This window comes from Echinops telfairi, unplaced genomic scaffold (genome assembly GCF_000313985.2).
Source record: "Echinops telfairi isolate 266 unplaced genomic scaffold, ASM31398v2 ScPeMD7_7429;HRSCAF=8467, whole genome shotgun sequence".
Classification (NCBI taxonomy): Eukaryota; Metazoa; Chordata; class Mammalia; order Afrosoricida; family Tenrecidae; genus Echinops; species Echinops telfairi.
In genome coordinates this window covers 954,427-976,405 of record NW_022111329.1, presented here as the reverse complement: position 1 = coordinate 976,405, position 21,979 = coordinate 954,427, and the positions used below count along the sequence as shown (strand labels likewise).

The 21,979-nt window shown below is 39.1% G+C and overlaps 1 protein-coding gene across 3 annotated transcripts in view; it reads left to right on the top strand.

Annotated features, from left to right (window-relative positions):
* KIF27 (kinesin family member 27) overlaps positions 1-21,979 on the top strand; it is a 104,424-nt gene that overhangs the window by 2,220 nt on the left and 80,225 nt on the right. For all 3 annotated transcript variants that reach the window (XM_045298629.1, XM_045298628.1, XM_045298627.1), the window contains exons 2-4: positions 7,155-7,355; positions 11,114-12,069; positions 21,115-21,258. In XM_045298629.1, coding sequence (XP_045154564.1) covers positions 7,155-7,355; positions 11,114-12,069; positions 21,115-21,258 — 1,301 coding nt within the window. The remainder of the gene's footprint in view (positions 1-7,154; positions 7,356-11,113; positions 12,070-21,114; positions 21,259-21,979) is intronic.

The following is a 21,979-nucleotide window of genomic DNA, read 5'->3' as shown; positions in this document are numbered from 1 at the left end:
AGGTAAAATCATACTGTAAAACATCCTCATTATATTTTCTTAACATTCTTCTCTACATGATCCATTGTCATGGGATGGTTTGCTAATGAAAATAATATATAACAATAGCTTTAATAATACAAAAGATGATGCATGGCATAGTTCAGTCAATACAGTTCATTAAAGTTTCCTATGACTTACCATTGTGCTGGTTTTTTTTTCATACCTGTTACTATCACAAGGGGGCAGTATTCATATCAACCACAGCTGATTATAAAAAGACCAATCAGCATCCAGATTAAGTTCCCATGGTACAGATTTTTTTTACAGTATTTGATGATTTTGCAGTACATGATTTACATTTACATTAATTATAATTCATGAAGTGTCGTTTTACCTCTATTACTGCTGCTTTCAACACAGTAGCTGCTTTTAACAGAGTAGCAGCTTTCAACACAGCAGCTGCTTTCTACACAGTAGCTGCTCTCTACACATGTGTGACTGGTCCACATAAGTACATCATGGAGCCAACCCATCACATACACTTGTATTTGTATGGGTATATGTGATGGGGTTGGTGCAATGATGTCATCACACCAGGTACTCATATGTGGGCATATCTGCATGTGGGCGGATCCGCTTGGAGACGGATAGAGGAGTGGTGTCTCGGTTCCGAAGACCATTGGAAATATGTGTTTTCTGATGGTCTTAGGCGACCCCTGTGAAAGAGTCATTTGACCCCCAAAGGGGTCGTGACCCACAGGTTCAGAATCAATGCCCTAGAGTTTTCCTAGCTGTCATTTTTATGAAGAAGATCACCAGGCCTTTATTCTGTCTCCTCCAGTGCTGCCAGGTGGGTTGCACCACTAACTTCTCATTCAGTGGTTGAGAGCAAATCACTTGCAACATATAACGGTATTAAAAGTGGAAAGGAGACAAATGGGTGCATAAGCAAATGTGGTGAAGAGAGCCGATGGTGCCCGGCTATAAAAAGATATGGCTGTCTGAGGTCTTAAAGGCTTGAAGATAAACAAGCAGCAATCTAGCTCAGAAGCAACAAAGTCCACATGGAAGAAGCACACCAGCCTGTGTGATCATGAAGTGTCCGTAGGATCAGGTATCAGACATCAAAGAACAAAAATTCATATCATTGTGAATGAGGGGGAGTGCAGAGTGGAGACCCAAAGCCCACCTGTGGATAATTGGACATCCCCTTACGAGGGTGCAGTATAGCACTAATGAAACTTAGAATTTTCCTCTAGTTCTTTAATACTTCCTCACCCCCACTATCATGAACCCAATTCTACCTTACAAATCCAGCCAGACCAGAGCACGTACACTGGTACAGATGAGATTGAAACACAGGAAACACAAGACAGATAAACGCCTCAGGACCAGTAATGAGAGTAGCAATACCAGGAGGGGAAGGGGAAAGTAGCAGCAGGGAAAGGGGAACCGATTACAATGATCTATGTATCACCCCTTCCCAGGGGAACAGACAACAGAAAAGTGGGTAAAGGGAGACAGTGGTCAGTGTAAGACATGAAAAAAATTTTTTTATGAATTGTCAAGGGTTTATGAGGGAGGGGGGAATGAGCTGATACCAAGGGCTCTAGTAGAAAGACAATGTTTCGAAGATGATGGCAACATAGGTATGAATGTGCTTGACCCCATGGATGTATGTATGGATTGTGATTAGAGCTGTAAGAGCCCCCAATAAAATGATTAAACAGCAACAACAAAAGAAAGCAGTGACCTGACACTTGCTAGCTGTGTAACCATGGGCAAGTTCTTCATTCGATCTCTGCCTCAGTTTCTCCATCTGTAAAAAGAAGGCAAGAGTGCCATCACAGAGCGTTATGAGAGTTAAGTGAGTCACTGAGGGTAAAGGACTTACCACTATGCCTGGTACATAGTAAGTACTCAAGTGTGGTTGTTGAGTGCCAACAAGGTGAGGTTCAACTCATGGTGACCCATATGGCAGAGTAGAGCTAACTGCCCCACAAGGTTTTCTAGCTTTTAATCTTTAGGTCTTTCTCCTACAGAGCCTCTGGGTGGGTTTGAACTGCCAGCCTTTTGGTTAGCAGTTCAGCGCTTACACATGGTACAACCAGAGCTCCTTTGCAATAAATTTAAACTTTTATTATTGTCCTCGTTATTCAACATTTCAGAAACTCTCTGAAATGAAGGCCACTGCACGCAAGATTAGTGATGATGAACTTACAATCCCATTATTTAAAATGTCTATTAATTATACAATTAATATCTGATGCACTATATAATTGCAGAAAATGTCAATTTATATTTAATTTGTATGTTAATTGTATCTATTGTACAATCTTTATAATCTGCTACATATTTTGTTCCTGGCTAGAAAAACAATTTGCCGCTTCACAAATCTACAGTGTGTCCTGTAGGCTCGCTGTGTGTCGGAATCAGATTGACGGTAGTGAGTGGAGCTATCCGTAGGTTATGTGGAGGAGACAAGTTCCTATAGCCTTAGAGTTCTTTATTTTTATTTTAATATTTTGTGTTTTTGGTGAAAATTAGCACAGGAAAACATGCTACCATTCAACAGTTTCTACACATGATGTCCAGTGGCATTAGCTACATTTGTCACATCATCTCTGCATTCTCAACATTCCTCTTCTAGTGTTTTACTCCATTAATTTCCTTTCCAAACTGCTCCCCAAACTTTGTTTCTGTGCTGTAATGAACTGTTGTCCATTTGACCTCGGGGATAATGTTTTTTAAAGAGAGCAGTCGTCAAGGGGGACATTCTTCACTTTTTCAACTCATCTGCTCTTTAGTTAAAGGTGACTTAAGGGCCCACTTAAGTGGGTTTGGATATGTTCTAATGGCTGTGAGTAAAGTAACCTTTTATTCTAAAATGTGTAACTGCACTAAAATTCTTTAGAACCCTTTCACAGCTGGTAGTTTGCAAAGATTTGGCATTACTATTTGTTAGTTTCTGGAAACTCTCAAAAAAGGACCCTTCCTCTTCCCTTTGTACAGTATTGGACAAACCCTCAGCCTTGGTTCCTTGCCACAAGATGGCGATCGCGCACCTTAAATTAGGTAAAAGGCTGCGCAAGTTTTGACTCAGACTCTCAGGGTAATTTGTGAAACTTGAGAATTGACTTGTTGACAGCCATCTAATTAGTGGTAGTCTTAAACTTGGAAACAAGCTATTTTTAAGGCTTATCCTTTTGTCAGCTTGTTATGTTTGCGATGTGTGTTTCTTAGAACAGTCCAATAAACAGCTGACAGGTTTCCGAACTGACCTACAGACTTTCATTTAACTTTAATTCTCAATTTATTCCTCTATTTTTACCCCTTATTTAAAATTGTAACTCATTTGAGTTTTTGTTAAGCTGCTTTAACTCCCCTTTGACACAGGTATGGAGCACAAAGAAATGCTCATACCTGATGTTCTTGTATGAATCTGTCCATTCTTCGGGATTCGTCTAGTCATTGTAGGAGTTTGGCATATTTCCTTGTGTTTCTCCTCTTCTTTTCTACCATCAAGTCTCCTGCACCTTCCCACTCCACCCAGAAATCTCAGAACAAACACTGTTGGCTAACTGAATAAAAATCAAGGTTTTTTGTTTTTTTCTTTTTAAAAACCTTTGTGTGTGTGTGTGTGTTGAAAATAATCTATAATTAATGTGCTTAAAATAATATATAATAAACAGTTACCAATTCAACAATAAAAAAACCCCCTCTATTATGAATTGGGTGAAGGTATACAGAGCAGCTCATCAGTTTGACATGGAAAAAGGCATACCCCTTAGTTTCATACCCACTGCAACCCCTCACTTATCCCGCTTTCTCCGTTTCCTGTTTGCATTCTGCCTCCTCACCTCACCCTCTGATTCTTGTCCTTGGGCAGAGTTGCCCTTTGGGTCGCCAATGGTTGGTTATTCTAACATGGCAATGAGCTCAGCTCTAGACTCGATGGGTGATTAAGTGTCGTGGTCTTGGGGGTTCCACCATCCTCTATTTGACCAGTGTTCCTGGTCTTTTTTTTTTTAATGATTTTGAGTTTTGCTCCACATTTTTCCTCCCCCTCTGTGCAGGACCTCTTAATGCAGTCCTTCTCAGAGCAGTTGGCAGTGGTAGCGGGACACCATCTAGTTCTTCTGGTTCCACAAGTTTTACGTGTCCAATTCAGCGACATTGACTGCATTTGTCACGTTGTACAACCATTACCACTGCTTCATTTTCAGAATTTCCTTAGTGTTCTTCAAGCAGTAACTCTTGATCTGTTGCTCTCATCCCTGGTTACCAGTAATCAACCTTGGTCTCTATGCATTTGCCTCATCTATGTGTTTCATACAAATGAGTTCAAATGATACTTGTCCTCTTGTGACTAACATACTTAGTATATTTTCAAGGCTCACCCACGTTGTAGTGTGTATCAGGACTATTTCTCTTTTGAAAAGATTCCATTGTACGTACGTACTCCCATTTTTTGATCGTTTCATCTGTTATGGACATTTAGGTTGTTTCCATATTTTGCTTAATGTGAATAGTGTGGTGATGATGATGAACATTGGTATACAGATTTCTGTTGACATTCCTTGCAAGGGCAAGTCAAAAAGTATTGCTTTTAGTACACAAAAATATCAGTGTGAAGCTATTATTTCTCGACATGTCCTCCATCTAGGTCTATATACTTCTTTTTGGGTTTTTTTTGGAGAGCGCCTCAACTTTATTGCTAACCAACAGTCTATATACTTCTGAAGGCGGTGTTTCCATCTTTGTAACCCTTCCTGGAAGAATTCTGCCCTCTTGGATGTACACCAGGTTAAAATGGCAGTTGTGACACCCTCGAAGTATTCAAATCATGTTCCTATTCAAAGTTCTTTGAGCTTGGGGAATATAAAGAAGTTGGAAGGGGCAAGATCAGGACAGGCGGGTGGATGGGGTAAGGTTTTCTGATGAAGTCCTTGTAAAGCAACTCATGCAGTCTCTCCCGTCAAAGAATGAGCATGGACATTGTCTTGATGGGACATTTCTCTGCAACTTTCCTGGCCCTCATTTCATTCATTCACTTTGTGTTCGTTAAACCTTTTAATGAGCTCCGGTGATCATCCCATGTCCTTTGAGAAAAACATATCAAGATTGTCTTTTGGGGATACCAAAGGACAGTCACCATCACCTTGTGAGCTGGCCTCCCTGCCTTGAAATTCACTGGCCCAGCAGATTTCCTCAAAGCCAGTGTTTGAATATAGATCCTTTTTGAAGGTTCCCTAATGAGACTGAGAAAGAGAATTTTTCTGCAGCAACCTACTGAGAGAAGAGACATGCTTAAGCATGTTTTGTTTGGAGTAAATCCTTGCATGTGCGAACCAGAACCCTTGTCTCAATACTTTTTGACTTACCCTAGTATACCTAGGAGTGGACCTGCCGAATCATATGGTGTGTTTACCTGTTTCCCAGAGCAACTGCACCATTTGACATTCCTACCACCAATGGATGAGGATTTCCTTTTCACCAGCACCTGCTGTATTTTTATTTTTGAAACAATAGCGTGTGAAGGGCTAGCTCATTGTGGTTTTCCTTTGCAGTCTTTTTTACTTACACTTGGCTATTGGAGGTAAAAGGTACTTGGGTTTTAAATTTTGATGCTCTTGATACTATAGTGTGTGTGCGTGTGTGTGTTGAAGAATGGAGGAGAGGCGCTCTTCTTAACAGCGTGGTCAGCTGCCATCTTTGAACAGGGCGCCACTGCCTGCTTCCTACTTGGATCAGAATCAAAACTACCAATGCTTGGTTGCTGGGCAACTCTTATGCTGCCCTTGTTTTCATTGGCCATAACTGACCCATTTCAAAGCGGTCTGAAGCCCTGTCTGACAGACAACTTGCACTAGATGATAGATCATAAGCTGAACTGCTTTTGTTACCACCTTTTGTTACTTGCCCACTTTTCCTATTATTGAGAGCAATAATAGAAAATCCTTCCAATGACTTAGGACAAGACCTTGCAGTCTTCTTTCACTCCTTGCTTTTCTCAGCTCCCACATCTAATCAGTTAGGAAGTCTTCATTGCTTTACCTTCAAATAAATCTCGAATCCAGTCACATGTTAGGATTTTTCTACCATCTTGGCATGAGCCACCATCTGTCTTCCCCAGCTCATCCTCTCAACCCCCGAATTACTACAGTGACCACCTCCTAAGTGATCTAGCACTTACCTTCTACTCTTTTATGTTAGGTGCACAACATGCCGGAGTGGTCTTTTTAAAGTCCATGAGCTACTGCTTAAAACAGTAAGTTACTGCCCAAAGCCCTTAAGTGACTCACCTCACACAGAATAAAAGCCGCCAAAGTCCACAGTGGTCTATAAGACCCTGCAGGATCTAGCTTTTGTCGCCTCTCTGACCCCACCTCCTGCCCTTCTCCCCTTGTTCAATCTATACCAGCCACCTGGTCTCCTTGTTTATGGGACACACCAGTTTAAGCTTTTGCCCCAGTGCCTCTTTCTGTCCGAACACACTTTCCTCAGATACCCCACATGACTCACTCCGTCACCTCTATGAAGTCTTTGCTGAAGACCCAGTGATAGTCATGCTTCCAGTGCCCTGTGCATTTTCCTCCAGAGGCACCCGCCACTTTGTAATATATCATTTAATGCATTCAGGAGTTCCTGGGTGGTGCAAATGGCCAAGTGTTCAGCTACTAACTAAAAGGTGGGTGATTCAAATGCATCGAGAGGTGCCTTGGTAGAAAGGCCTGGTAATCTATTTGTGAATTGTCACAGTCACTGAAAACCCTATGGAGTGTAGTTCTACTCTGACACACTTAAGTCACCATGAACTGAATTGATTTCGAGGGCAACTGGTATTGTTGGTCAAAATTCACTTATTTTTTGCGTATTGCCTATCTCTTTAGTAGAATCCCATAAGGTAGGGATTTTTCCTCCTCCTGTTTTGTTGAATTATTGCTCCCAAGTTGCTAGAATAGTGCCAGGTACCAAATAGGTACCAACAATTCTATCAGTTACATGAATTCATGAATGAATTTTGCATATAGCCATGCATATTAAAACTTTTAGTAGTTGTGATTAAAAACAAGACATACATGTAAAAAATAAACTTAAGTATAAATGTTGGGTGGCAGACTTAAAAAAAACTTAAGTTTCAGGTGTGTTTTCTTTTTCTAACTTTCCAGCTTCAGTTGTAGAGGGCCAAAAAGGTATCATTCCTCGTGCTATTCAAGAAATATTTCAAAACATCTCTGAAAATCCTAACATTGACTTTAATATAAAAGTGTCTTACATAGAAGTGTACAAGGAAGAACTCCGAGATCTTCTGGAATTGGAACCATCTTCGAAGGATCTTCATATCCGAGAAGATGAAAAAGGAAACACAGGTAAAATAGTTGACCGCCTTCATCACCAAGTCGATTTAATTTAATTCCGTTTTCAGATGTGTATTTCACCCCGACATAGACACAAAATGAACTTGTTTTTACCTTTAATGTGACTGAGTTAGCCTGTGTGGAGTCTGACTAGCAGAGCACTTATACCTGCCTGATTGCTCTGTGCTGTCTTGATTCACAAAGGAGCCCTGGTGGTTTCAAGTTGGGCTGCTAACTGAAAGGTCAGCAGTTTGAAAACCACTAGCCCACCCAAGGGAGAAAGACGGGGCTCTCTACTCAAGTGAAGAGCTACAGCCTCAGGAAGCCACAGGAGCAGTTCTACCCTGTCCTACATGGTCACTATGAGTCAGAATTGACGCAATGGCAGTGAGCGCTTTTAATCTTAATTCACAAATTGCTCTATTCCTCAATTAATCTCTTTGGATTTAATTTAGATGGACAAATGAATAAATGAATATAATAGAGTAGCTTATTGATTACCAATATCAGTCAAATTACCAAGGTAAAAAAGTAGGAGTTCAGCTTGGTTGGTAAGGTGAAGCTATTCATTTGTATCTGAAGTTATTGATGCCTTATAATGACCCTTTTAAGGCCAGTCTTACGTGAAACTGTGAACCAGATACATTATTTTTGTACTTTTTTCCCTTTCTCTCCCAGTTGTACCCCAAGACTGGAGTTAGCATCTCCCTTTGTTGTCATTCAAGTTGATTGAGAACTCTTCTTTCTACAGCTTTGATTTTTGTCCCAGTGCACCTATGTCTTTCTCTCTTTTTTGTGAAGAATGTATGTTTTGCTTCCTCATCTGCCCTTTGTTCTGCTCCTTTAGGTCTGCGCTAACAACTTAGTGATCTCATTAACTAATGCCCATTTGTTTCAAAGTGCAAGTATTTTAAAGAATAACACTTTAAGCCTTTCTGGTTAAAAGGGTGATATGTTCATCTCAGAACATTTGGAAAACATAGAAAAGTGTTAAGGAAAAACTAACATCCTCTTTAATCTCAGGAGCTAGAAATGGCAGCTTCCCTTCCTGAGTTATCTCTGTGTACTTACAATGTTAACTGCTATTTAAAAATATATACTCACAACTCTCTACAGTTGACATCCATTTTCCACTTAATATTTGTGTTTCACATGCCATTGCACATTTTTAAAAATGATGACTTCATGGGTTCTATTTTTTTATGGATATGCCAGAAGTAACTTTTGGATATGTAATTTAATAATAGTTGGGCATTAACATTGTTTCCAGGTATTGCCATGACTGTTACCGTCTAGAAAATTCCCAGAGTTCCAGGAGATAAAGGACCCAGCTCAGAGGAGTCATGTCCTGAGAGGAATTTCCTACCATTTAGAAAAGCAGCCCTGGTGGTAGAATTGTTAAGCGCTCTGCTGCTGACTGAAAGGTCAGCAGTTTGAACCCACCAGTGGCTCCATGGGCGGACAGACTTACCAAGTTGACAACTAGTGCTACCCTGCCACACAGTGTCATGATGAGTTCACACAGCAGAACAGGAAACATGGTTACTACCATTAAAATAACAGCCTGCAGAGTGCAGTCAATTTATATTGTATAAGCCTGTCAAGAAGCCCTGACAGGTTACAGCAGTTGAAACCCACCAGTTGCTCTTTGGGAGAAAGATAAGCTTTCTGCTCCTATAAAAAATTGCAGTCTCAGAAACGCACAGGGCAGTTCTAGCCTGTCCTCCAGGGCCACTATAGGTTGGATCGCCTCAATGGCAGTGAGTTTGGTTTTGGATAAGGCCTTCCCTGGTGGCCCTGACATTTCTGGAGTTTTAAAAAGAAATTGGAGTTTATTTTGCTTTGTTTTAGACAGAAAGCATACATGGGACTTGATTGTCTTATAGATAATACAATATAGCTTATCCTTTCTAGGTAGAATTCAGATTAATGTTTTAAGCTTCTGAATCTTTGGCATGTAGTTATTATAATGGAAAATGTAATTGTAATTTTAAAATTACATAATACTATACTTTTATTGTAAATCATGTAAACAGGATAGAAGTTTATACCACCATGCTTAATAAACCTGATAATCAACAAAATATGCCACAACTGATGTCAGTCCTGCAAAAATTTTGGAAGACTAACAAATTACCTTAAGACAAATTGCTATTCATCTTATAGATGACTCACACAGCTAAAATAAATTTATTTGAAATATTTATTTAGTACCACTGTGTGAAGCAGTGGCATTGCGCCTGGTTGCTGTATAACTTGAATCACCTGGAAAGCTATTTTAAAAAATGGATTTCTGGGCCCCACTTCTCAGATTTTGACTTAATTTGACCTGAGATGGTACCTGAGCATCTCTGCTTTCTTTTTCATCAAGCTCCCAGGTGATTTGCATCTGAGTTTGAGACCCATAGTGCTTAGATTAACGTTAGAAAAGATTTATTCAGGTTTTACTATGATTGATCATTGTGACAATACTAATATTGTCATGTTCTTCGATTCTGACGTTTTCGGCCCTGCCTGTTTGTTGTGCTGGTACTTCAGAGCTTCCACTGAGCTGGGTTTTAAAAAAGAATGTGGCATGATGGAGACAAATAAGTGATCTCCCCCCGGGCCCCCACCCTCTTCCTGAGAAACAGTGACAGGAGAGGGTCTGATGAAAGAGGAAGGAAGCCCAGGGCTATGCTGAGTGTAGGTTTTGGAGTTTGTTGCTCTAGTTCAAATCCCAACTGTTCTCATTACCAATTGTCTTTTTTGTTTTCTCACTTCAGTTTTATTGTGGTAAAGTCCCATGAACTTTCAGAAGCACCCGCATATATAATACACATATATAAACATTTACCATTTCAATATTTTTACATGCTTAATTTAGTAAAGTTTGTTCATCATATCCAGCCATCACCACTATTTTAAAAAGTTTTTCATTCCCCACCTACTTCTTTTTGAAATATCTTTGCATATGAATAAATAATGCAGGGAGAGGCATAGGGGTTATATGTTGGGCTGCAAGGTCTGCAGTTTGAAACCACTCCATTGGAGGAATATGGGCTCTTCTAGTCTCATAAAAGCTAAAGTGTTGAAAACTCACAAGGGCAGTTCTACCCTGTCCTATAAGGTCTATATGTATTGGCATCAACTCAATCATAGTGAGTTTGGTTTTTGGTATTCTTCTGTTAAAATAGAAATTTTTTGTCTTGTGTTTTTGAACTGTTCCATGATATTTATCCTGCAGCCCATGCTATGTGGGGCACACATGCTATAAAAACGAAAAATCAATTTTACTGAACTTATTTCTCCCTGGTTATGATGCCACAGTACCAAAAGATCTTAAAGCTGAAAGTGGCTTATATAATAATGAAACCAAAAGAAACTAATTTCTGTGCATGTAAAGCTCTATTGGATAGCGATGCTATAAATCGAAGTGCTAGAACAGTTTCATTTTTAGCCATTTAAAAGGAATTGACTATGACTCCAAAGAAACAGGATTGCTTAAAAATGATGTATTTTTGATGATTAAATTAAAAAAAATTTTTTTTAATTAGGTATTTTTAACTTAAACATCAAGATAAGGTGGTCTGTCAAAATAGTCCCTTTGAGAGATGATCTAAAATTATGTAATGGTGCTACTGATACTACTGTTGTTTGAAATGCTATTGATTTCCTTAAAAGGACTAGATATGTGCATTGGATTGTTAACAAATGATAAATGATGCTTAGTTAACTGTACTGGATTTTGAGTAAAACTTGGTCTAAAAACATGTTCTTGCTGTTTTAAGTGATTGCTGGGGCTAAGGAATGCCCGGTGGAGAGTGCAGATGAAGTAATGAGCCTCCTGGAGATGGGGAATGCAGCCAGACATACTGGATCCACCCAAATGAATGAGCATTCCAGTAGATCACATGCCATTTTTACCATCAGTATTTGCCAAGTGGAGAAAAATATGGAGGTAGCTGAAGACAGATTGTGGCAATCCCCTCGGCATATTGTTTCAAAGTTCCACTTTGTGGATTTGGCTGGATCAGAAAGGGTAACAAAAACGGGAAATACAGGTGAACGGTTCAAAGAATCCATCCAGATCAACAGTGGATTGCTGGCTTTAGGAAATGTCATAAGCGCTCTAGGGGACCCTCGCAGGAAGAGCTCACACATCCCATACAGGGATGCTAAAATAACGCGGCTTCTGAAGGACTCCCTGGGAGGCAGTGCCAAGACTGTCATGATCACATGTGTCAGCCCATCTTCCTCCGATTTTGATGAGTCCTTAAATTCTCTCAAATACGCCAACAGGGCCCGGAACATTAGAAACAAACCCACAGTCAACTTCAGCCCTAATTCAGACCGTATGGATGAAATGGAACTCGAGATTAAGTTGCTCCGAGAAGCTTTGCAAAGTCAGCAGGCCAGTAGCAGCCGGACTAGCCAGACCCATTCTGAGGGAACTCCTCATAAAAATAGGATACATTCTCTTGAGGAGCTCGTAGTCCAACTACAAGGAGAATGTCTGGGTTATCAAAATTGTCTAGAAGAAGCTTTTACCTTCCTGGTGGACTTAAAAGATGGTGTCAGACTCAATCAAAAGCAACAACACAAACTGCAGGAGTGGTTCAATATGACCCAAGAGTTGAGACAGGCAGCCCCCACTCCATGCAGACACCAGGGTATTGGAAACGTGGAGGAAGGACCACAGCACATTACAATTCTCCAACTGAAGAGAGAGCTTAAAAAATGCCAGGTACTTCAATAGCACTTTTCTAAATAACTTAGTTTAAGAATTGATTTATTTTGACAAGTAAATTCTAAGACTCAATTTGAAACCACGGAAGTTTTAAAAAGGATGTTATCTGTGAAATGTCTTTGCTCTCTCTCTCCTGAATGTTAACAAACTGTATTTAAGGGATTCTGCATGCCTTTCACTTCTGTGCGTCAGTCAGTCACCTTAGTTCCTCACAGCTCGTGAAGATTCTTCAAGATAGCTCTTTTAAAGCAACCCATGTGCATCCACTGCTGTTTTCAATATGAAGCTACAGATTTCCAGAGGTGATCACATAGTAATTAGGGAATGACTTCAATTGACTGTACTGTCCAGTAGCCATTACCTTCAGGTCTATCACAGTTCTCTTCTAAGTAAGTATTCTACTTTAACCTCCAATTAAGTATGGACTTCAACATTTCTTGCCTGGAATCTCTTAAAATTATTCACTTCAGGGCCATTTTAGGATCTGCATAGGGAGATTTTGCCGTCCTCTTAGCGTCAGTCATCCTCTGTCATTCCTCTTTCATGAGTTGTAATCCCTTGCCCTCCCAAGCAAAGTACAGATCTGTAGGCTATGTCAGTTTATAAGGTCAAAACCATGTACCCCTTAGATCTTTCATACTTTTCAGCAAATTTCTGTCTTTTTCCTCACAGATTCAGTGAGTAGTTCTATGAGTAAAGCAAACCACATAGTTACTCTGTGGGGCATTTCCAACCATGGGAGCGGTCATGTGAGTCTCTAGAAAAGCCCCATTGGGACTTTTGAAGGTCTCAACAATTCAGACCTTCATTCTCCTTTAGTTCAGATGTGTGTATTACATTTATTTATTTACATTTGGAAGGTTTTTGTTTTTTTTCAAACATTTTTATTGTGAATTGAGTGAGTTTACATTTTAGACCCTCAGTTTGACATTCAACAGTTCAAACCATTCATCAACCCCCTCTCTCCATATTCTATCTATCCCTCCTGATTTCTCTTCTCCCTCATGCCTATCTCCATCCTCCTTTTCACCCAAGTCAACTCCGGTCAACCCTGAAGTCCTTTGCTTCACTTTCCCTCTCTTGCCCTCCCTCCACTTATCTGTTCCCTTTGGTATGCAGCTTCTAATAGTTGTCTTATGTAATATTTGTCTTATTGTGATAGAATAATTTCACTCAGCACGATGTTCTTTAGGTCCATCCATGTCATGAGGTGCTTCATGGTTTCATCTTTGTGTTCCATTGTGCACATGCACCAGAGTTTCTTTATCCGTTCTTCTACTCATGAGCCTTTTGGTTACATCCTCTTGCTAGTGTGCAGTGCTGCAATGAATATGGTTTTGCACATGTCTGCTCATGTTATATCTTAGTTCTTTAGGATATATATATATACGTATATATATATACACACATATATATGTATACACACACACACACACCCACACACCCAGCAGAGTATACCCTGACATTTCTATTGTTTGTTGCTTTCCACATTGGCTGTACTTACTTACAGTCTGAAAATTCATATTTACATGTTTAAATTGTACCTGTTTTAAATATATAGATGAATTTATTTCTGGGTTCTGTATTTTGCTCCATTGGTCTATGTATCTGTCACTGGACCAGTACCAGGCTGTTTTAGCTACTGGAGCTATGTAATAGGTTTTCTTCATAGTATGATCACCGGGTTGTTGCAGCTCCCCACATCACATCTGCATTCAAGACAGGAAGAAAGAGAAAGACAGCATAATGGTCCCTTTTGTCCAAAAAAGAAAATAAAATTTCCCAGAAGCTTCTCATCTACTGGCCAGGACTAAATTGCACGTTCCGGGATGGAGGTGGGGGAAGTGACTGTCTAGTTTTCTAGCTTCTCCAATGAAAGATGAGCAAGAAAGAAGAATGCTGGGGGTGGTGGTGAGGGAGTGCACAGGACAACTTCCACGAATACTTCTTCCATGACAGTGGATTTGTCCTCTTAGCAGTCCAAGGGACCTTCCAATATTCTTCTCCAGTATCACAATTCAAATGCATTGGTTCATCTTCAATCTTCCTTATTTAGTGTCCAACTTCCACATGCACTCTGCTCATAGAATACTTCAACGCTGCAACTCTAGGATTGAATTTTAGGGTACGTTCTTACCGTTTGATATATGCTGTGCTCAGCATCTTCGTCCTTTTTGGCGTTATAACTCCAGATTATCTCACATTTCATTATAGTGCTTTGTCTTCTCAAACTGCCCTTTGCCAATGTGCTGTTTAGCTCTTTCACTTCATCATTGCCCCCCTTTTCTTTAGCTGCTCTTAGATCAAGAGCAAGTTTCAGCGTCTTCTGACACCCAATTTGATCTTTTCTTTCTTTTCTCTTCATATATGGTGTTCTTGATGTCACTCCACAGCTCGTCAGGCTTCTGTCATTAGTGCCTCAAATCTGTTCTTGAAATGTCCTTGAAATTCAAGTAGGATAGACTTAAGGTTGTATTTTGGCTCTTGTGGATTTGTTTTAATTTTTTTCCACTTCAACCTGAACTTACATACGTGCACTTGATGATCCATTCCACAGTCAGCCCCTGGCCTTGTTTTGGCTGCTGATATTGAACTTCTCCATTATCTCTTCCCCACAGATGCAGTCAGTTTGACTTGTGTATTCCATCTGGCAAGGTTCATGTGTGTGGTTACCACTTATGTTGTTCAAAAAAGTTTTCGTGCTGAAGTCACTGTTCTTGCAACATTCTGTCATGAGATCTTAAGCGTCATTTCTATCTCTAAAGCCTTACTTCCCAAATACTGTTCTTTTCTTTGTTTCCAACTTTTATATTCCAATCACCAACCATTATCAATGTAACTTAACTGCATATTTGATCAATTTCAGGCTGATGAAGTTGGTAGACTTCAATTTCTTCATCACTAACTTTAGTGGTTGGTATGTAAATTTGTATAATAGTTGTATTAATTGATTTCCTTGTATGCGTTCAAATATTCTATCACAGACAGATCTTGAAATGTTCCTTTTGATGATGAATGTGAATCATTCTTCTTGAATTTGTCATTCCCAGAGTAGTAAATCATATGATTGTCTGGTTTAAGATGGCCAATATCAGTCATTTTCAACTCACTAATACCTAGGATATTGATTTTTATGGATTCCATTTCATTTTTTATGACTTCCAATTTTCCTATATTCATACTTTGTACCAAGATTTTCAGTGGCTAATCCCTCAGAGAAAACAGCCCAATCCTTCCTCATGGGCTATTCTTAGACTGGAAACTCTGATGTAAACTGTTCACCATATGTGAGCCTGCTGCTATTTGGAATCTTGGTGCCTTATATTCCAAAGTCATAGCAATGTGCAAGCCACCACAGTATAGCCAACTGACAGACAATATACTTTCCCAAAATTCTCATTTTTGCCTGAAACTCGTTTTCCTTGAGGTGATGATGTTGTTGTTAGGTGCTATCGAATTGCTTCGGACTCCCAAGGAACCTGTGTACAACAGAATGAAACCCCTGATCCTATGACATCCTCTCAATGGTTCTTGTTTGAGCCCATTGTTGTTAATCCATCTCGTTGAGGAGCTTCCTTTTTCTTGCTGCTCTCTACCAAGCATGATGTCCTTTGTTTCTAAGGAGCATTCTGGATGTACTTCTTCCGAAACAGATTTGTTTGCTCTTTTAGCAGTTGATGGTACTTTCAGTATTCATCACTAACCACAATTCAAGTTCATTGATTCTTCTTTGGCCTTCCTTATTCAGAGTCTAACATGTACATGCATATGCAGCACACCTTAGTCCTCAAAGTAATGATAGGTCCTCATCTTTGAAATAGTGTTTCCCACATACCCAACTTGGAATAGCTAAAGTTTGTCCCTTGTTCTCTAAATAAGAACAGTGGCTAGTTGACCTTGCAACTCAGTTACGCAGGGGCTTTACTTCATGGCAACTATCACTCTTCAATATTCAACAGAAATACTTCATAGGGAAAAATACTTTATGGGTACGTCCTTTTAAAAAGGGTTAGGATTTAATAAAATCAATTATTGTTGCTTCATCAAGACACTAAGTGAAACAGGCATTTTTGTTTTGTATTGCAAGTGCAAGGCAGTGAAGACTACACTGACTACCAGTAGAGCTTGGTGACTTGTGTCACTTGGTGAGACAAATTCATGCCAACAACCCAGTGATGTCTTAGCATCATTGTGTTTGGACCATCAGTGCACATGTCAGCGTGGTGAAAAAGTATACCTATAGGTGATTATGAAACTAGTTTGGACATCCTGGAAGAGTTTAGCAGATTGCACATTGAGAAACTGCTCTATTAATGAAACCTTGAACAAATGTAAGATTTGAGGTAGTACTTTTAAATCATGAATTTTTTTTTTTCCTTGAAAGGTGGTAACTGTGCCTTTCCTCCTTCCTGGTTAGAGTGGGCCTGACTCTTCTTCACTGGAATAAGAGATGGGCCAGAACATGAAGTATAAGTAATTAGAAGCTAGAATTTGGAGGGTGCATAGAAAGCACTTGATTCCTTAGGCTTCTAAGATAGCTGAAACTGGAAGCCCATAGAACCCACTGCCTGGGAGTGGGATGGGTAGTAACCTCTACAGCTATAGGAAGATCAAATTTGAAAGTTGCCATTTACTACAGTGTGTCTCTTGATCGTGATTTCCCAAGGTGTTAATAGTCTTGCTGGAAAGGGTTTCCATAGTCAGATTAGTTTGGAGATATTCAATTTCAAAAAGCAAATCTAATTATTGTGAGGTTTCTCTGAATTTTGAAAGCAATATGTATTATAGATTCCAATAAGAGACACATAGTTTTCTGTGTTTCCTAATTTAAAATATAGACCCCCCTTTTGGGGGGGAATGTGAAGGATTATTACACATTGGGTACCACTGAATAACAAGTAGAGAAAATGATTGGGTCTTATATCATTCTTCACTTTTAAAAAGTGTCTTTTAACCTTTTCATTTTTTTCTTCCATGAAAAGCAGGAGGATAAAGGGTTAGAAATATGGATGCCAAAGCCCCTAGGTTTGAATTCTGGCTCCTCTGCTTACCACCTCTCTGACCTTGGGCAAATACTTGACATCTCTGTTTCAGTTTCTCCATCTGTAAAGCAGAAACAGTAACAGACCCACCTTGGAGGGTAGTTGTGAATATTATTGCATTCGTTACCATCAAGTAATTAGATATCTGGCCTTTGATGACACTCAATAAATGTTAACTTATTATGATCTCCTTTACCTGTGTATGTTAAGGAGCAGGAGCCCTGGTGATTAAGTTAATAGGTTATATGTTAGGCTGCCAACTTCCAGGTCAGCAGTTTGAATCCACCAGCTGCTCCAATGGAGAAAGAGGAGGCTTTTAGGGGATGATTGGCAATTTATTTGTTGTTTGTTTGCTTTTGGTTCTTGTTGGCTTTGTTTTTGGCCTTTGCCTTAATAGGACCACCAAAGTAAACTAGTGTTGTTTGTAACCCATGGACAAGTAGATGGAGTCTGGTCTCCCACGTAATTCTAGCCCCAATCCAAGAACAGTTAGTTCTAATAACATGGCCCTGCTCAATAATCACCTTCATGAAGCGATCACTGAAGATAAGGTTGTTATAGCAAAGTGTAGTGAAGAAAGCAGATGGTGCCCAGCTATCCATCGGAATAGTGTTTGGGGGTTTTAAAGACTTGTATCCAAACAAGCAGCCACCTAAAGTGAGGCATGAACTATGTCCACATGGAAGAAGCACACCAGTTGTGTGATCCAAAGATGACAATAACAAAATCCAAAAATGATTAAGGGAACAATATCAGAACTTAAATTGTGAACACCCAATTTGTAAAAAGCTATGGAGGACAGTGGGAGCCCCAAATCCATCTGCAGACCATCTAGTGAGATTAAGCATCTGGCAGATCCCCTCTCTTTACTATCAGACATAGATTATTGTAAACGATTATGGTGGATTGAACCATGGGATATTATGATACTTGGTCAGTTGACCTCTCTCTTGACCCAACCTGAATTTGTTCTAGGCTCAAATATTTCTCACTTATTCCACGACAAATTTTTTCTCTGGCTTTTAAAATATTGTTGGTGGTCTTTTCTTTCTTACTCTTTTTTCCCCCATTTATCTTTGTATTGTTATTGTTTTCTCCTTTCTGTTTCGTTTGTTCTTTTTTATTGTTTCCATTAGTTTCCCAGTTTATGAAGCACAGAGGCGTGGATACCTAGAGATAACTGATGCAATGGTTTATCAGGGACAGGGGTGGGTAAGGGGAATTGGTGAGCAAATAAGGAATGTGGGAGGGGGTAGGGAGCACTAGAACTGATTGTGATGATGTATATAAAACTTTTCAAAAGCGATTTAGCAATTGAAGTATATGATATGTAAGGATTATATCAAGAAAAGTAGTAAAAAAAAAGAAACCAAACTTGACCTATGGTTACCGTGGGTGAAGGGAGAAGAGTCTTTGCTTAGGGGTATTGAGTGTATGTTATTGGTGGAATGATTTGGAAAAGGGTATCAATAATGGTTGTACACCATAGTATAATCACTAGCCCTGAATTATACACGTAGAAGTTGTTGAATTGAAGAATATTTTGTTGGGAATATTTTTACCACAATTAAAATAATCACATGAACAACAATGAGTACAAGAAAAAAGATATGGTTCTAAAATCAATTTTGTTAATGATTGTACAACTCTTCTTGATATGATTGAACTATTGAATTGTATAATATGTGGGTGAAGTGCCAAAAAAACTGTTTAAAAAGAGAGAAAGAGGAGGCATTCTACTGCCATAAATACTCAAAGGGCAGTTCTAGTCTGCCCCATAGTATAGCTCTATGAGTCAGATTCGACTTACTGGCAGTGAGTTTTTTGAATACTTAGTGGCAGTGATACTTGGATACTTACTGGCAGTGAGTTTTTTAAATACTTAGGAAGGAGCCTGGCGCACAAGTGGTTGCAATTAGCTACTAATCAAAAGATTGGCATTTTGAACCCACCCCATGGCTTTGGGGGGGTGGGGGAGGCCTGTTTACCTGCTTCTATAAAGATTACAGACACGAAAGTCCTATGAAGCAGCTGTACGCTTCACACGCAGGATTTCCATGAGTCAGGCTGACTCAGTGGAGCTGACTACAACTACATGCAGGGGATGGATTCAGTGGTAGTGTGAAGGGCATAGGGTTACTGTGGAGGTTACCGGTAAAGTCTGGCCACGCAGGGAGGCCATAGGCGACGAGAAGAGTGGGTCTGTGCATGGAAGCATAAGCATTTTCTCTTCTCAACCCTGTTCTGTGGAGCCTGTTAGAGAAGCAGGTACATATTAAGAAAATTATTAACCAAGGTGAGATTCCAAGTCATCTCAAAGAATAATAGCTGGTTACTAAGGATATTACTGCCTTAGTGTTAACAGCCTTGATTTATATTAGTACATTGCTTGAATATCATTATTGCCTCATACATAACTCTTAAGGAACTTGGCTGCCTTTCATTCACATTTTAAAAACAGGAAGAGTATGTGAACATAATTAGATTTAATAGACAAACACTTTTTCTTTCTTTTTTATCATTTTATTAGGGGCTCATACAACGCTTATCACAATTCATACATACATCAATTGTGTAAAGCACATTTGTACATTCATTGCTCTCATCATTCTCAAAACATTTGCTCTGCACTTAAGCCCCTGGCATTAGCTCCTCAATTTTTACCCTTCCTCCCCACTTCCCCCTCCCTCATGAACCCTTGATAATTTATAAATGATTATTTTGTCATATCTTCCTTGACACTTTTAACCTGAATAAAATCCATAAATAAAAGCTACAATTTATAAAACACATGTGAGAGATTTAAATATACAGTCCTGGGGAGAGCAAGTACATTTTTAAGTTTCTCGAGAACTAATTGTCCATTGTGGGGATATTAGCTAATGAAAATTACAGCTCTGTAAGTGAGAAATGTCACACAGACCATATAACCCCAGGGTTTTAAGGACTGTCATGCATTTCCTCCTTGTTTGGATAGTGAGCATCTGGAGCCAGAGTAAAGAAATGTCTTTCCCAGAGCAAAAGCAAGGCTGACCATGGTTCTCTAGAGTCAAAGGACTCATCCACCTTGATGCAGGCTTTTGAAAGTTCTCATATATATTTTTGTGAATTACATCTTTTTGTAAAGTGAAAACAGATTTTGCGCATCAACTGCATGTACTTGGCTTTCCTGGGGCCTTAGTAGAGAGAGCTCAGACTTCACCCAGCTTGGCCCTGGGGTAGACTCTCAGGAATTTGCTTTACCTGTAGTATCATTTTGGGAAAAGGTTTTATCTCTTGGAGCCTGTTTTTTCATCTGTGAAAATGGAACTATAAGAACTTCCAGTGAATTATTTAAAAACTGTCAAGTATGTATCTGGCATGAAGTAGACCTTGACAAATGTTCAATTTCTTTCTCTTTATTTAATTTTAAATGGTTTTGATATGTTATTTGCATATCCCTAGTAGACTTGAGAACATGTATAATTCATGGAGAACTGTGTAATTGTTTAACTGTATTATCAGACTTCTTCAAAACATAAAATATATCTCCTAGAGTGAAAATGCACACAATCAAGACACAGGCACTGATATTTCATTAGAAACAGATATATGTAAGTTTTAAAAATGTATTCTCTTACCATGTAAGTCAGAGATGGGAAAATACGATCCTTTTCATTTAAAAAAGTCCATGTTAAAATTTTATAGCAATTCTAACAAAAGTGCAAAAATCTTACTGAAGATACTCTATAACAGAAAAAACTGCTTTTCATTTTAAAATGCAGGAAATAGAAATAAACATTTTTTTTTACTGTTTTCATGGTCATAAATATCTATACTATAGCAATCTCTCAATTATTTTGGTCTTTCTTAGAAATAGGCCAAGAGACAGTTTAAAATGAAAAGGGCAAGAAAAAATTTAAGAGGCGTTGTAATCATGAGATTATTATTTTTGTGGTTTTCTGTGGATTCTCTGAATACTTTCCATGCCAAGTGTCACACTGCCTTCTTTCTTTCTTAGTGTGCTCTTGCTGCTGATGAAGTAGTATTTAATCAGAAGGATGTGGAGATGAAGGAACTGAAGAATCAAGTGCAGATGCTGGTACTAGAAAACAAAAGCCACATTCTATCATTGAAAGAAGCACAAAAAGTAAATAGATTGCAGGTAAGGCTTCTCTAGACGTAGTTGAAATACCCAACTGCCATCAAGTCAGTTGTGATTCATAATGACCCTTGAGACAGTCGAACTGCTCCCTAGAGTTTCTGACCCTGTAGATTTTTACATGAACAAACAGCTACATCTTCTATAAGACTGCTGGTGGATTTGAACTGCTGACCATGAGATTAACAGCCCAACCGTCCACTACCAATAGAACTCCTTTAATTGAGATATAACCTAACTTAGTTAAAAATAGGACTAAATTAAATAGAATAACAGTTTGTGTGATTAATTTATTCAACAATTCTTACCTGCATAATTTAATGACATTAAATTGATTCTAACTCTGTAATGCCACAACCCTTTAATACAGTTCCTCGTGGTGACCTCCAACCATAAAATTACTTTTGTTGCTACTTCATAACTGTAATTTTCCTACTGTTATGAATTGTGTAACCCCTGTGAAAGGGTTGTTCGATCCCCAAAGGGGTCACAACCCACAGGTTGAGAACCACTGCTATATAGGCTATAGTAACCTTATATAGGACAGTAGAACTGCCTCATAGGGTTTCCTAGGCTTAATCTTTTTTTGGTTGTTGTTTGATGAAATCTTGGATAAAGATTTAACGGATAAATTTTTTTTCCTTTTTAAATCATTTTATTAGGGGCTCATACAACTCTTATCACAATCCATACATACATCAATTGTGTAAAGCACATTTGTACA